We start from the raw sequence: 15,782 nt of genomic DNA on the forward strand, positions 1-15,782 counted from the left end.
TTGAAATTCGTATGGGGGGGCAGGAGCCATAGGATTTCTAAAACAGTGTTGACAGCGGGGGCGGCTAGTGGAGGACTAGCCCTTCCCGACTTTAAACTTTATTATTTAGCGACCCACCTCCGTCACATTGCCTCCTGGTCCACAATGCTTGCTTATAATAGATGGACGGAGCTTGAAAAGCTATGGATGGCCCCACTACACCCAGCCACTTTAATATGGGGTCCCCCACCGGTAGGTTCTACTCTGACATTACTAGGTCCCATGCAATTTACCCGAGACATCTGGTATAGATGCAGGATACGCTTTCAGTTGGCCTCCATGCAATCGCTCCTTACTCCAATACTATACACATCACATCTCCCAGATAGTCTCACTAGCAGTTACAGGCCCTGGGTGCAAGCCGGTACTTTCCAAGTCCGGACCCTGCTGGATCCCCATACCAGGAAAGTGCTCCCACTGAGGGACCTCGTGGATAAACATCCGTGTCTGGTGGGGGCAGAATTCACTTATCATCAGATTACACATTTTATTTCCTCCCTCTTAGGTCCTGAAGTCCCTCCTAGACCTACACCATTTGAATTGATTTGTTCGGAGGGTCCTTCTGCTGGGGGCCTGATTTCCAGCCTATATTCTATACTTAACGAGCGGTCGAATATCTCCCATCCTTACATGACTAGGTGGGAAAAATGGATAGGCAAATGCTTTACTCCTGAACAATGGCAGATTATTTGGGCAAGAGCCCGCCAATCATCTATTTGTACGCTATATAAAGAAAACCAACTTAAAATTTTGCTAAACTGGTATCGCACTCCTGAGCTTTTACATAAATTCTACCCATTAGTTCCTAATCTCTGTTGGAGGTGTGGAGGGTCGGATGCTACACTGTTTCATATTTTTTGGAGTTGCCCTGCCCTTCTACATTTTTGGCTGGAGGTTAGGTCCCTTGTTGGGGGGGTCCTCAATGTACAAGTCCCATTGGACCCTGAAATTTATGTGCTTAATTTGTATCCTAGATCTCTCAAGGGTCCGAGTGCCAGGTTGTTCCTTCATATAGTAACAGCAGCGAAATGTTTGATCTCTTTGCATTGGAGACGCTCTGCGCCTCCATCATTACTGGAGCTATATGCACGTTTGAGAGATCTCCGATCGATGGAATATATTACTGCTGTACTTCGCCACACTAGTGAAAAATTTGAAAAAACCTGGACTTTATGGGACAAATATAACGCTAGATTGATTTCCTGATTATTAATGTTTGATTATGCTAATAGAGATGCTATCATAACTTTGCTATTGTATTGGAAATACTTGTTATATGTGACGAAAGTTAATGTGGTTCTATTTAGTTTTCTTTTTCTTTGTTCCATTGCCATAGAACCCTATATTGATTGAGGTTCTCATGTTTGCATTACATGAAAAGCACCGATTGTATTTGTATTGTAAAAATTATGAAAAATTAAAATAAAGAGTTGAAGAAAAAAAAAAAAATCAAGCATGAAATACCAGGGACACCTACTCATAGATCCAGGTACTGTGACGGAAGAAATCTTCTTTTATTTGTTATCCACATCCTCCTTTCTTCTAAAATAAATGTTTAAAATTATGCTAATGAGCCAGAAGGGTGATGTGTTTCACGTGATGCATATTCACTGGATTTAAAACATCATAAATATACATTGCATATAGTTATATACATTATATACAATACATCAATATAAAAACGTCATGTGAACCAAGCCTAAAAGGAGCTCTATATGAATTAGGGACGGCTGCATGTAATAAATGTGGGGTGCTGGACATATTGTAAGTTATTAAAGGGACTATGTATAGGGTGTTTTATTTGTGGGGCACAGTGTGGTCATTTCTATTGTAAGGAGTGTATATTATATAGTAACACAGTGTTGGATAATGTTATCCAGGTGATACTACAGTCACACACAGTGAGGTATTATTTTACGCACACTGTACGGTCATGTACAACACAGACCTGAGGATATCTGGTATTGAATGCATAATGAAGTTGTATTCCTGATGGAGCAGATTGTCACCTGTCTGGGACTAGATGCCATCATTACCTTTGTCATTGATTGGCCTACTTTTGTGCGAGACAGTCACACCTAGTGTATGGTCAGTCACAGTGTGTCAGTGAGCCATTGGGAACCACGTGGGTATGTTATCAGCGGGCCAAATATAAATGTGTTTCAGGGTATAAAGCGCTGTGGGAGAAGGGGAGTGTATTTCAATATTCAGCTTAGGCAGCTAAATGGCTAGAATTGGCTACGAATTTATATTATATGTGTAAATTAGGTGGAGCTGTATGTTAGAAAAATTACAATTATTAGACTGCAGTTGCAGGTCAGAAAATATGACCTTTTTACATTCTTGCTGAGGAACAGGATTTACAGTATAGTGTTAACATTATGGTCCTGTGTCAAAGGCTCTGGAGTTGAATTTCTTACCCTCGCAAGAATCTCTTGTATCAAATTTTTTTATAAAACACACAGCTCTACTTCTAAGGATCTCTCCAAGACATAATTTGGTATGTCTCAGCCAGGTTTCAAAAGAGTGGTTTAAACGCCAACCTGGGTTACAATTTGACTTAGGACCCCAAGGTGGGAGGATAAATAGATCTCCTAATGGAAGTGGAGTTGTGTTTGCTGTGAAAAAGTGCTAGGGGCCCAACCGGATTTGACGGTACTAGTACTTCCTCTCTATGACCTTCAATTGAATTAGCAGGAATTGCTTCTTCGCCTTCATACAACCTCCATGGTAATTTTTAAAACGTGGGCTTGTGTTAGGGATTTTTATGCAGGGCCCCAACAGCCCTCTTGACTTTTGTAAGGTGAGTCCTAATTAACCCTTGATTGAACATAGAGACCAAGACATACGTCAATCTCTTAGTCAAGATCTTCTATCCTTTAATAATCAAAATGCATAATATATAAGAGACAGAAAAGTCATCAAAGGGGTGTGAATAGTATACTGCAAAGCTATTGGACATCAGCATATTCTGGGAAAAAAGTGAATTAATTGTGCTCAGTTCTCAGAGACCTTGTACACAGATATTGTTTATACTAAGAAGAAGATAAGTGGCTCCAGAATCATATTATTATGCAGCTTCGAGGACAGACTGGCTTCTCATTACATGTCACAGGGTATTAGCTGACAGGCCAGCAAACAGGTTACATAAAATGAAGTTTGAATCATGACATTAACTTGACAATGGTCAGGGAACATGGCCGCTGTATCTAAGATGGCGGACAGTAGTCAAGATGGCGTCCGAAACAAGTGCGACCTCCTTAACAGCTTGGAGGGACCAAGCAGAGAAGGCCAGACCCAGAATACTGAAGCAGGTTGTAGCGGGAATCTTTATCTATCACAATGTGATATATAGATACGGCAAAGTGAACAGGAGGAGAATGATAAAAATAATGATACTATGAAGCTCATGACAAAATTTATGGTTGGGGTCAATAATAAATATATATTTTAGAATCGAACATACGTTGATGATTGTTCTAAATTCTCACATTTTTTACAGATGTATGACTTACTAATATAAAGTTCTATACACTTGTCTTGTATTACATCAGTGATGGCGAACCTTTTAGAGACTGAGTGCCCAAAATACAATTGAAAGCCACAAATTTTTCACAAAGTGCCAAATGCCAATTTAAAGTAACTTATTGCTCCCTGCTGTGTCACAGATTCATATGTATTGGCATCCTGAAAACACCAATACAGTAGAAAGATGGAGAAATTTGGATTGTTATTGTAGCTTCCCTCTAAGGTCCCTTTAACAGGATGAATCGCAGGCCCTGAGAAGGGGCTTCAATGATAATCCAGCTCTGCCCACTCCTCCTTGCTCCTCCTGCACTCTTCAAGTCACTTAGACGCCTGAATGGTGACCTTTGTGCAGGGTGATGGCCTGGGTGCCCACACAAAGGGCTCTGAGTGCTACCTCTGGCACCCGTGCCATAGGTAAGCCACCACTGTATTTCATCATAATTCTCCTCAGTTTGTTATTTAATTTAGAAATACGAAGTGATCTGTGGCTTCAACATTTAACATATTTATAACATTATTCAGCTTTACCAATGTGTGACGACTTCTGATGTTTATGAAGATTACATTTACGAGCAAAACATTTCCCACAATCTGAACATGAAAATGGCTTCTCCTCTGTGTGACTTATTAGATGTCGATCAAGATGTGATTTCCGAGCAAAACATTTCCCACAATCTGAACATGAAAATGGCTTCTCCCCTGTGTGACTTATTAGATGTCGATCAAGATGTGTTTTCTGGGCAAAACCTTTCCCACACTCTGAACAAGAAAATAGCTTCTCCCCTGTGTGACTTATTAGATGTCGATCAAGATGTGATTTTCGAGCAAAACATTTCCCACAATCTGAACATGCAAACGGTTTTTCCCCTGTGTGACTTGTCAGATGTCGATCAAGAGTTGATTTCAAGGTAAAACACTTCCCACATTCTGAACATGAAAATGGCTTCTCTCCTGTGTGGGTTATTTGATGTCTTACAAGATGTGTATGTACTATAAAACATTTCCCACATTCTGAACATGAAAATGGCTTCTCCTCTGTGTGACTTTGTTGATGGTGAAGAAGATACGATTTCCGAGCAAAACATTTCCCACAATCTGAACATGGAAATAGCTTCAACTCTTTGTGACTGTGTTGATGTTGAAGAAGATACGATTTCCGAGCAAAACATTTCCCACAGTCTGAACATGAGAATGGTTTCTCCCCGGTGTGACTGTGTTGATGTTGAAGAAGATCATTTTTTTGAGTAAAACATTTCCCACATTCCAAACATGAATATGGCTTTATCCCTGTGTGAATTCTTTGATGTCTTATAAGAACAGATTTTTGGCTAAAACATTTCCCACATTCTGAACATAAAAATGGTTTCTCCCCTGTGTGAGTTCTTTGATGTTGAAGAAGAGTTCTATTGGCTGTAAAACATTTCCCACATTCTGAACATGGAAAAGATTTCTCCTCTGTGTGATTTTTCAGATGTCTTAAAAGTTGAGAACTTTCATTAAAACATTTTCCACATTCTAAACAAGAAAATTGCTTCTCTCCCATCTGATTTCTCTGAAGAACTTTAACACTGCAAAGGTTCCCACTTTCTAAACTTGATTTAGTTTCCTTAACCACTTCTGATGATTCAGTAGAAAGGAACCATTTAATAGGATAAGATGATGGATCTTGGGTGTGAAGGTCTGACGATGCATTTAGGATATTGTCATGATCTTCAGATGTATCTGGTGTGATACAACCATCACCTACTGTAACATGTGAAAATTTCAGATGTTCCTCTGAGCTCCTGGAATTGTCATCTGAGGAGAATAAAACACATTATAAAATATAACCTTAACATTTATGTGATATCAGCAATCCGGGTACATGCAGCATTTCTTGTCTGCCCATGGTGGCTATGACTTTCCTTCTTACCATAAGGTTCTGTATTATTACTGATGTAACATCTCAGTCTCTTCCTCCGAGGTCCTGGTGAGCAGTATTCCTGAACCTCCATGTTCTGTATTGTGTTATCACTCGTCTCTACTTTATATAGTGGTTACTACTCACCTGGGCAGTTACCTGTAGGAATCTCCTCCTTACATCGCTCATCGCCCCTCACATATGTCTCTGGAGCAGTAATATTCTTCATATCTTCACCCTGATACAAAAACGTAGAAAGCCAAATATTGTAAGAAGACACCAAAGAAGAAGCGAGACTGAAGATTTTAGATTATAACAATCAAATAATCAATAATTATAATGATAGGCAAATATCTGGTAGGGGGGGGGGTTATCTGAAGAAAAACAAACAATGAAACAAGTCAGGCTCATGAGGACTGCATGGACATGGGATTTTACATTAAGACAAAAGAATCTTCCATGGTTATAATAAACCTTCATGGATCAGAAAATCTGCTAAGAAGCCTCATCATCTACCTGGTGATCCTGTGGGACATATTTCTCTTCTGAACAATCCTGTGGTAGAAGAAAACTGGGACATCTCTCCGGTGATGTTCTCTTACTGGATCTACCTGTAGGAAACATCCAGAGACTGAATTCCTTCTTTCCATACAGATAATGAAAGGACGTGTGGATTTAGTCCTGCCTATTACCTACTGATGTGAGGGGCTGGTGGTCCTCCATCATGACGTCCTTGTACACATCTTTGTGTCCTTCTAAATACTCCCACTCCTCCATGGAGAAATAGACAGCCACATCCTGACACCTTATAGGAACCTGACACACACAATGATCCCGTCATCACCCAGATCCCTTCATAGCGTTACTGTATAATGTCCCAGCATTCCCAGCAGTGTCACCTCTCCAGTCAGCAGCTCAATTATCTTGCGGATGATTTCTAGGATCTTCTGCTCATTGATGTCATCATGTATCAGGGGGTGAGGTGGAGGAGCCGGGATTGGGCTCAGGGTTCTCCCCCGTTCTTCATACACAGGGGCCTGACAGCGCCCATTAGAGGTCTTCTTCAGTATTATGTAATCCTGGTTATGGAGAGACACATAAATATCAAGATAAATATCACTCCATACATTTCCAGAATCTCTCACCTCTCCAGTCCTATCATCTGTTATTCCCATAGATAATGATGTCATGTGACCTCATCACAATCTCTCACCTCTCCAGTAATATAGAAGAGAATCTCTAGGGTGAGCTGGAAGATTCTCTCCACCCTCGTGTCTCTGTCCATTGTCCGATCCTGAAGAGAAAGAAGATAAGACAAAGTAAATATATATACGAGGGCGGTTCAATAAGTACCCGTTTTTGACGACACTGGGCATTCCTGAGGGAAGTGGTTTTTATCATTGTGTGCTGCCATCTATCAAATGACGGCAAAACAAATTGCTTTTTGTTTTTGGATGGGAAAAAATGCAAGGAGATAAAAGCAAAGTTGGATGCTATTTATGGGGACACTTCGCCACAGTTAGATATTGGTCTAACAAATTTAAACATGGGCGAACATCTATTTTTGCTGAGGAGCGACCATTACACCCGGCAGACGTGGTTACCGAGGAAATCATTTAAAAAGTCCACGACATGATACTCGCAGTTCGGTAAACGAAAGTGTGTGAAGTAGCAGAGGCCGTAGGTGTGTCGACTGGAAGGGCAATTACTATTTTACCTGATAAGTTGGCGATGAAAAAATTGTCGCCCCCAGTGGGTACCGCGATTGCTCACGGTTGACAGCAAGCAGATGCGGCTGTTTTTGCGTTGAATTGTCACCGTTGATGAAACCTGGATTCATCATTACACACCAGAAACTAAGCAACAATCAAAACAATGGATTTCTCCCATTGAATCTGCTCCAACGACGGTGAAGACGTTCCCATCAGCCAGAAATGTCATGGCGGCGCTTTTTTTGGGATGCTAACGGCATGATCCACATGGAAGAACAAAGAAGGAACGATCACTGGACAATACTACAGTGAGTTATTGGACCGCTTTGACAAATAATTGAAGGAGACACTGCCGCATTTGGCAATAAAGAAAGTGCCGTTTCACCACGATAACGCACCAGCACATTCATCTGGAGTTGTAGCTGCCAAAATGCATGGATTGCGTTATGAATTGCTGCCACACTCCCTGTATTCACCCGATTTGGCTCCATGCAACTTTTTCTTGTTTCCTAACATGAAGAACTGGCTCGCGGTAAAAAATTTAGCTCAAGCGAGACAGAGGCGTATTTTGGAGAGTTCGACAAACCCTATTTTTTGGAGGGGTTTAAAAAATGGCGGGAACGTTGGGAGAAGTGTATCTTTCTAAAAGAGGAATATGTTGAAAAATTAAAATAAAAAAAAAATAATGGTGTCTTTATTTCTAACACGGGTACTTATTGAACCGCCCTAGTAAAATACAATTACTGAAATCAATCTATGAAAATAATGAGGAGAAATGGTCTGTGCTGTCAGACGATCCGACTGATTCAGACTGAGCGCAGGATTGAACTTTCAAATTGTGTTGGAAGAAAATGCACTTACATGCACCGGGAAGAAGAAGATGAACTACGGGAACCTGAGCGGGAAGGGACACATGCAGGATATCACGATCTTAGTAAAAAGTGCATTTTCAGGGAACTCTGCGGAACTTACAGATACTGATTTATAATGCTGGGACTCTCCTCTACCTGCTGGTAGTGCTGACAGCGTTATATATTATTATCCTGGTGCCAGGTTATTACAGATGTGGATGCGCTGGGATTGTAGTTTTCTGAGATAAATATGAATTTCCACATTGGTGATAACCCAGCGATTCCTATGTCCTGTCACCTGGAGATTTCTCCTCTACCACCAATAATAGAGGCGCTGGTGATGCCCGGATGATGTAGTCACAATGTAGCAGAGAACTTCCTCCATCTAGGGCTCAGACAGAGGATTCCCAAATTCATCACTAAGGATCAGACTTCACAGATTGTCTTGGATCTAGTCCACAATTTACAGAATTACCATCACAAAAACATTCAGTCATTAACCCTTACAGGAATCAGCATGGTTTTTCGTTTCATTTTACTTCCCTAACTCAAAAAGCTATCACTTTTTTTTATTTTTCCACTAGAGATGCATACAGGCTTGTTAATTGCAAGATAAATTATACTTTTTAGTGGCACCATTTAATATTACATGCAATGTACTAGGAAGCTGGAAAAAAATTCCAATGATCTCTTGGGACGGTGATCGGCCATCCATGATGTCGGCGTCCATCTGCAGCTTTTTAGGTGCCATGGTTGGCTTCAACTGCAGCACTTAACAGGTTAAGACCGTGGCAGTTACAGGCGAGTGTCAGCTGTGTTCTAAAACTGATACTCACTGCTTATGGAATGAGCTCAGACCATGAGCTCCCCTCCCCCCCCCCCCCCCATTAGTACGTATTAGTAGGTCCTGGTGCGCATAGCGGTAATAAATAGCAACCATCTCCGTCTTTATGATGTCAGGGCAATGGACACAGCTTCCTCTTTGTACGGCTGTGATTGAATCCATTAAGAAAAATCTACATGTGGATGTCGTGCTTCTAAACCAATTACACTTACAGGAGCGGCTACATCTCAGGAGACCCTTCTAAATATTCACGCCTCAATTTGACATTTCTGCCCGACTCCTCTCTTCTCCACCAGAGAGATACTCCCACCAATTCACCTGCATCGCTTCTGTGATGTATCCGTCTCCAACTCCTCATTTTCCCTAACTAATACTCCAAGGCCACCAAAAGGGTCCCCAGCTCCGACTCCACAGCTCTGGTTTTCTGATCACTCTAGCAGTTGTAAAATAAGTGAAGGGATTGCTTCCCAGAGCCTTATTGCTTGTATTGGAGGAGTTCACTAAGGAGCATGTACAAAATGAGCTCCGCCAATGAGTGAGGAGGAAACCAGGAACCACTAATTATTATTACTGACACCAACCTCCTTACGTGACTCCCGGCCAGGAGGAAACCCCAAGCCAGAGAGACGGAAGTGAGGGGTCACTGATAAATGTCCCCCTGGTAACCCTGACAGACATCACCGGTGACTACACACTTACCTCCACCTGCAGAGCTGTGCACCAGATATATGTGACAGGACCTGTGATGATGTCATAGTCATGTGACCAGCCCATTTGTAGGAGGAGTCAGGCTCTGTACTGATGGAGAAGCTATAGGACCTGTGATGATGTCATGACCATGTGTTTAGTGACCCACATGTGTGGGAGGAGTCAGGCACCAGGAAGTGTTCCTAGGGCGTGGGGTCATGTGAGGAGAAGTTGTGACCAGTGCTGAGACTTGTGTTGTTCTGTACTGTTATAGGAAGTCCTCGTGTTATGTAATAACCGGCAGGAGACATAAGACTCCATTATTATGATGCGGTTTGTTGTATGTTGTCTGTTTTAGTCACTATTTATCTGTATTTTCCTTGGCATTTACATAAGTGACTAATAAGAGTCATAAACAAGTCCACTTCACCTGCAGGGCATGGCTGCTTCTATGTGCACAAGAAAGACGTCTCCCATAACCCCTTCCTGTCGATGGCCTTTGTAATTTTTTGCGATTTCGCTTTTTGCTTCCCTTCTTTAAAAAGCCATAAACTTTTATTTTTACATGTACGGAGCTTTATAAGGTCCTGTTTAATGTACCTTCCTAATGGCAGGTATTTAATTTTCCATGCCATGTACTGGGAAGCGGGAAAAAAAAACAAATGCAGTGAACTTGAGGGAAAAATGCTTTTACGCCATTTTCTTGTGGATTCAGTTTTTACAGCTTCTACACCTCCCCTTTTTTTGGTTTGGTGCAATAATTGGGATTCTAAATTTATATAGATTTAAAAATATCTTCATTTTTCATACTTTGGTGTACAGAGATGTGTAAGGGATATTTTGCAGGATGTGATGACATTTACATTGATGGTACAAGCTTTTAATCACTTTTTGAAAATTTTGTATGAGTTACAAAATGAATAAAAAGTGGCATTTCAGGCATTTGCACTGTATTTTCTAATGTCAAAGATTTTTATTGAACGAAAACACAGAAAAGTCCATAATATTGAACCATTGCAGCGCTGGGGTCCTGGATTCGAATCCCACCCAGGTCAACATCTGCAAAGAGTTTGTATGTTCTCTCCGTGTTTGCGTGGGTTTCCTCCGGGTCCTCCGGTTTCCTCCCACACTCCAAAACATACTGGTAGGTTGTTTAGATTATGACCCCCATGGTGGCAGGGACCAATTTGTGCAGCGCTGCGTAATCTGTGTGCACTATATAAATAAAGAGTTATTATTACTTTGAATCAGACCGATGGTAGTTCTCCTATTAAAGCACATAGAAGAGTCTATGCAGGTATAATTGCTATAAAGAAAAAAATGTTAACAAAACAAAAATCTTGTAGGGCCTTTACAGGAACATGAATGGGAAGGCAACGGAACAAGTACAGGGTTTTAGGTAGTGTGTTTATCTTTATGGATGATATGGTAGAGGTATCCTAATTAGCAAAGTCAGATTGAAGTTGCCGAAACATTAACATTTTTGGTCTCTGTGACATTTGGATTTTAAAACTTTTGGGTTGCCATAAGGACCAAGATTAACTACGGTATAAATATCCATTGCATACACCTGCAACTGTTACAGTTGATCATTGTTGCCTGAGACTAAAGTACAGTAAATTACAAACAACCAGAGGACCATTTGTAACTAGGAGTTGTCTGTAAGTTGGGTGTTCTGTAATTGGGCCTGGCTTGAAGCCAAAATCAGCTTTGCAGTGTGGGAGGCGATGTTGCAGAAAAGTGCCTCAGTTTTATCAAAGTTTACACTTAGGCCAGATGCTTGGGCAAACCTATCCATTAGCTCAGAAAGATGAGACAATGATGTCAAAAGCTTAGTTACAGTCAGCAGCAGGTTGTCCGGGAACAGATTCACCTTGTATTGGTTGCCCCCCAGTTCAAGTCCTGCAATGCTCGGATTAGCCCTGATCAGTCTGGCCAGTGGCTCCATTGCCAAAGCAAATAATGCTGGAGAAAGAGGGCAGCCTTGCCTGGTGCCCCTGGCAATCCGAATAATGGACCTGGTAGGGGTCAGGAGCTTCAGGGTGGCTAAAGGGAAGGAGTATAATTGTTTAATAAGGGAAGGGAAAAAACCTCTGATACCAAACCCCTCAAGCACAGAAAATAAAATGGCCAAAAATGTGTCAGTTTTGTTGGCCTGCTAAAGAGACTTTGTAATAATAATAATAATTCTTTATTTATATAGCGCACACAGATTACGCAGTGCTGCACAAGCATGTCAAATTGGTCCCTGCCCAATGGGGCTCACAATCTAAACAGTATGTTTTGAAGTGTGGGAGGAAACCCATGCAAACACGGAGAGAACATACAAACTCTTTGCAGATGTTGACCAGGGTGTGATTCGAACCCAGGACCCCAGTGCTGCAAGGCTACTCACTCAGCCACCGTGCCGCCCTACCTTTGTCCACTGAAGTGCCCTCTCAGTCCGCTCTGTTAAGAGCAAGTCTAGTTGAAGCATAGGGGGTCATTTACTAAGGGCCCGATTCGCGTTTTCCTGACGTGTTACCCGAATATTGCTGATTTCCTCTGTATTGCCCCGGGATTTTGGCGCACGCGATCGGATTGTGGCGCATCGGCGCCGGCATGCACGCAACGGAAATCGGGGGGCCTGGCCGAACGAAAACCCGACGTATTCAGAAAAACCGCCGCATTTAAAAACCGAAAATGTGTCGCTTGGGACGCACTTACCTTCACTTGGTCCAGCTCGGTGTATTGAAGTGCGTTCAGATGCTTTTCAGCGCAGCAGCGCCACCTGGTGGACGGCCGATTTCATTTTACTACCGGGGCATAAAATGATTAGCATTTTCTATGTCATCGAAACCCACACCGGATTAGAGTCTGGGTGTTCTTTGTCTGCAAAGAAGGTGCTCAACTCCCCAGCAATTTGTGACTTGACCGTTGGGTCTTTAAGGAGAGTCTCGTTCAATCTCCAGGTCGACTGCAAGGTTTTAAGAGACAAAAGGAACTGGGCCAGCAGCATGTCATGGTCTGACCAGTTACAGGGGATGTATCTCGTTTGAACCAGGTCATGTAGTGTGGGTATATTGGTTATGAGCAAGTTGTTACGGGTGCTCCTGCGAACCCATGTCCCGTGTCGCAGACAAACCAGTATGCCTCTCTGTGCCCCTGGAGCCCTGCTGCAGCCTCACTCACCTTACCTCGGTCCAGCAGTGGTCTCCGTGCTCCGGTACACGCATACCCGTAATATTTAATGGGCCAGCGCGACGATGATTGGCACTGGCTGGCCGAATCCTCTGATAACTTGCCGGCCCCATGCTGTGTCCCCTGCTAGATCTTTGTGCCTCTGAGAAAGCGTTCCAGTATTGTTCCTGAAGTTATTCTGATTATCCATTGTGACTTCGATTCCGTTCCTGACTTTGATTCTCTGCCACCTGTCCTGACCTTCTGTCTTGTCCCTGACTCCAATTCTCTGTTGCCTGACCTGCCCATCTGCCTGACCACGACTCAGTCTCTGCCTTCCAATTCTGTACTTTGCCTTGGCCACCACCGCAAGCAAAAGTCTCACCTGTGAAACGACCTGAAGGTTTCCCGCCACAGCAAGACTAACCTGCTCTGCTCCAGGCTCTGATGAAAACCGGGTGCCAGTTAGACTCCACTCCAAGGTGTTGGATTACGTCAGCATGCGGTGGTTCAGTGGATCGACTACCCCTGATCCTGACAGTAAGATCCGTGCATGGATCCCCGCAAGGTTCCACTACTTGAACTGGCTCATCTCACCCCCATTGTGGCTCAGCAATCTCCGCAGATTGCCGTGCAGGGCCAGCAACTTGGACAGCTCACCGCCAACTTGCAGTAATTGATGATTACCCAGCAGCAGCGCCAAGTTCCTGCGGCACCTCCGGCTACTGCCTCCAAGTCCTCCAAGTATGATGGAGATGCCAAGTTATGCAGGAAATTCATCACCCAGTGCTCCTTGCACATTGATGCCTTTACAGTTCACCACAGAACAGTCCAAGGTGGCTTTCATGATTAGTCTTCTCTCCGGTAAAGCACTAGCATCGGCCAGTCCCCTCTGAGACAACAACGATCCGGTCACGGCTAATCTCACTGCATTCCTCGCTGAATTCCGGTCTGCTATAACCTCCTTGCTGAACTTGCGATAAGGGGACTTGTCTGTTGATGACTATGCAGTTCATTTCCGCACTCTGGCTTCCGAGCTTGCTTGGAATGAAGCGGCCCTGGTCGCCACCTTTAAAAAAGGACTGTCTGGTAGAATCAAAGACGCCCTATCTGCGCGAGACCTGCCGTCCACTCTGAGTGGCTACTCGGATTGACATCCGGTTCTCTAAACGTCGGGAAGAGCAGCGTCTTGAACATGCACAGACCAGGACCCATCGACTGCCCCTTTTGGCACCAGTTTTCTAAAGACCATCCCAGCCAACCTCCTTGTCTGCTCCAGTGCAGGCCATGCAGGTGGATAAAGCTCGTCTGACTTCCCAAGAACACTCCAGACGGCTGCAGAAAACTTTGTGGTTCTCCAGCATTATCATTCTGTGATTCGTTTCAAAAAACTGCTGGTCATCTCCTCTGTAAGTGGGCAGATCCTCTGCAATCTGTCTGTCAGGGTCGGTAGGGAGAATGCTGGGACTTCTGGTTCTTCTGCTGGTGCCAGCAGCGTTCTCCGACCCCCGGCGCGTATTCGCGCAAACTCCACCTCTCATCCCGGGCAGCGGCTGCTAAGATCTCGCGCTGTCTAGGATTGTTTTCGGAACTGCTGGGACTTGTGGTACCTCTGCATGATGCCTGGTTATTCTGCACCATGAGGGGTTAATTCCCAGAAGCTGTCCAGCTCCTATCAGGTTCTGGAGGTGGAGTTCTGTCTTTTGTGTTACCCAATCCTAACACTGTCCAGTACTGCACTGAGCCTCTATGTCTGCAAGTCGGGGCATTGCACAAAGAGAGACTGTCATTTTATATGCTACCCCGGTCCACGTCTTCCATCCTCCTGGGTCTTCCATGTTTACAGCGTCACGCAGATGGGGGGGGTTCTTCGTTGGGCATCGGAATGCTAGTCACGCTGATTCAGTATCCACCACGACTTCTTCAGTATCCTCCAAGCCTCTGGTTGGTCTTCTGGCTTTTCACTTAGACTTTGCTGTTGTCTTCTGGGAGAAGCAAGAGGAGACTCTGTATCTGAAACTGCGGCTTATGTGAAGGAGAATCTGCAGAAGGGGTTCATACGCAAGTCCTCTTCCCCTGCCCATGATGGGTTATTCTTTGTGGCCAAGTAGGATGGTTCGTTCCATCCATGCATTGACTATCGGGGTCTTAATAAGATTACGGTGAAGAACCGCTATAAGCTCATCCGCATCCATGAAGGCGATGAATGGAAGACCGCCTTCAATACTCGTGATGGGCAATTCGAGTGGTCATGCCATTTGGACTCGAATGCACCAGCTATATTTCAAGACTTTGTCAATGACATGTTCAGAGACTTGCTTTATAGCTGTGTTGTGGTCTACCTGGACGATATCCTGGTGTTCTCTATGTACCTTAAAGGGCACCTACCACCACAAATCTACCTATAAAGGTAGATCGGGTGGTAGGTGAATCAATGGGACGTGAGGATAGCCCTTTTAAGGGCTAATCCTCACGTCCCCGCACTGTTTTATAAACTTTTATTACCCTAATATGTTAATTTGCTTATGCGGCTACTGGGGCGTGGAGTAGCCGCATCTGAGGTTACACGAGGCGGCTACTCCACGCCCCGGTAGCCACATTACCCCTCCTACTCACCATGTTCGGCGCGCAGCTGCTCGTAGCTGCGCGCCCTCGTCCGCCGATCCTGACGTCTGCGCATGCGCAGAACAGCAGGCCCGCGCCTGCGCGGTCACTGCTCTGAAGCCGGGGATGCGCAGGCGCGGGCCTGCTGTTCTGCGCATGCGCAGACGTCAGGATCGGCGGACGAGGGCGCGCAGCTACGAGCAGCTGCGCGCCGAACATGGTGAGTAGGAGGGGTAATGTGGCTACCGGGGCGTGGAGTAGCCGCCTCGTGTAACCTCAGATGCGGCTACTCCACGCCCCAGTAGCCGCATAAGTAAATTAACATATTAGGGTAATAAAAGTTTATAAAACAGTGCGGGGACGTGAGGGTTAGCCCTTAAAAGGGCTATCCTCACGTCCCATTGATTCACCTACCACCCGATCTACCTTTATAGGTAGATTTGTGGTGGTAGGTTTCC

At 44.1% G+C, this 15,782-nt stretch overlaps 2 protein-coding genes across 5 annotated transcripts in view; both read right to left on the bottom strand.

Annotated features, from left to right (window-relative positions):
* Positions 1 to 15,782, bottom strand: part of LOC140065435 (uncharacterized) — a 255,509-nt gene that overhangs the window by 62,765 nt on the left and 176,962 nt on the right. The gene's annotated exons all lie outside the window — the stretch shown is intronic.
* Positions 1,535 to 9,638, bottom strand: LOC140065394 (uncharacterized). Of its 4 annotated transcripts, none has more exons than XM_072113006.1 (6): positions 9,574 to 9,638; positions 6,681 to 6,761; positions 6,160 to 6,546; positions 5,984 to 6,074; positions 5,615 to 5,705; positions 1,535 to 5,364 (listed from the first exon to the last, which is right to left on the bottom strand). In XM_072113006.1, the coding sequence occupies exons 3-6, from the start codon at positions 6,306 to 6,308 to the stop codon at positions 4,082 to 4,084; spliced, it is 1,614 nt and encodes a 537-aa protein (XP_071969107.1). In that variant the 5' UTR covers positions 6,309 to 6,546; positions 6,681 to 6,761; positions 9,574 to 9,638; the 3' UTR covers positions 1,535 to 4,081. The 4 variants fall into 4 exon arrangements, with proteins under 4 accessions (XP_071969107.1, XP_071969109.1, XP_071969108.1 ...); XM_072113008.1 differs by lacking the exon at positions 9,574 to 9,638 and adding an exon at positions 9,456 to 9,564; XM_072113007.1 differs by lacking the exon at positions 9,574 to 9,638 and having other exon boundaries at positions 6,681 to 8,888.

The sequence above is a fragment of the Engystomops pustulosus genome, chromosome 6, assembly GCF_040894005.1.
Source record: "Engystomops pustulosus chromosome 6, aEngPut4.maternal, whole genome shotgun sequence".
Lineage (NCBI taxonomy): Eukaryota > Metazoa > Chordata > Amphibia > Anura > Leptodactylidae > Engystomops > Engystomops pustulosus.

What these genes read in the sequence shown, in the direction of transcription:
- LOC140065394 (XM_072113006.1), bottom strand. Translation starts at nt 6,308, where the DNA reads ATGACGGGATCATTGTGTGTGTCAGGTTCCTATAAGGTGTCAGGATGT. An exon ending in CCAGCCCCTCACATCAGTAG is followed by an intron (nt 6,075 to 6,159) that starts GTAATAGGCAGG and finishes TCCTACAGGTAG; the next exon opens with ATCCAGTAAGAGAACATCAC. An exon ending in ATGTCCCACAGGATCACCAG is followed by an intron (nt 5,706 to 5,983) that starts GTAGATGATGAG and finishes TTTTTGTATCAG; the next exon opens with GGTGAAGATATGAAGAATAT.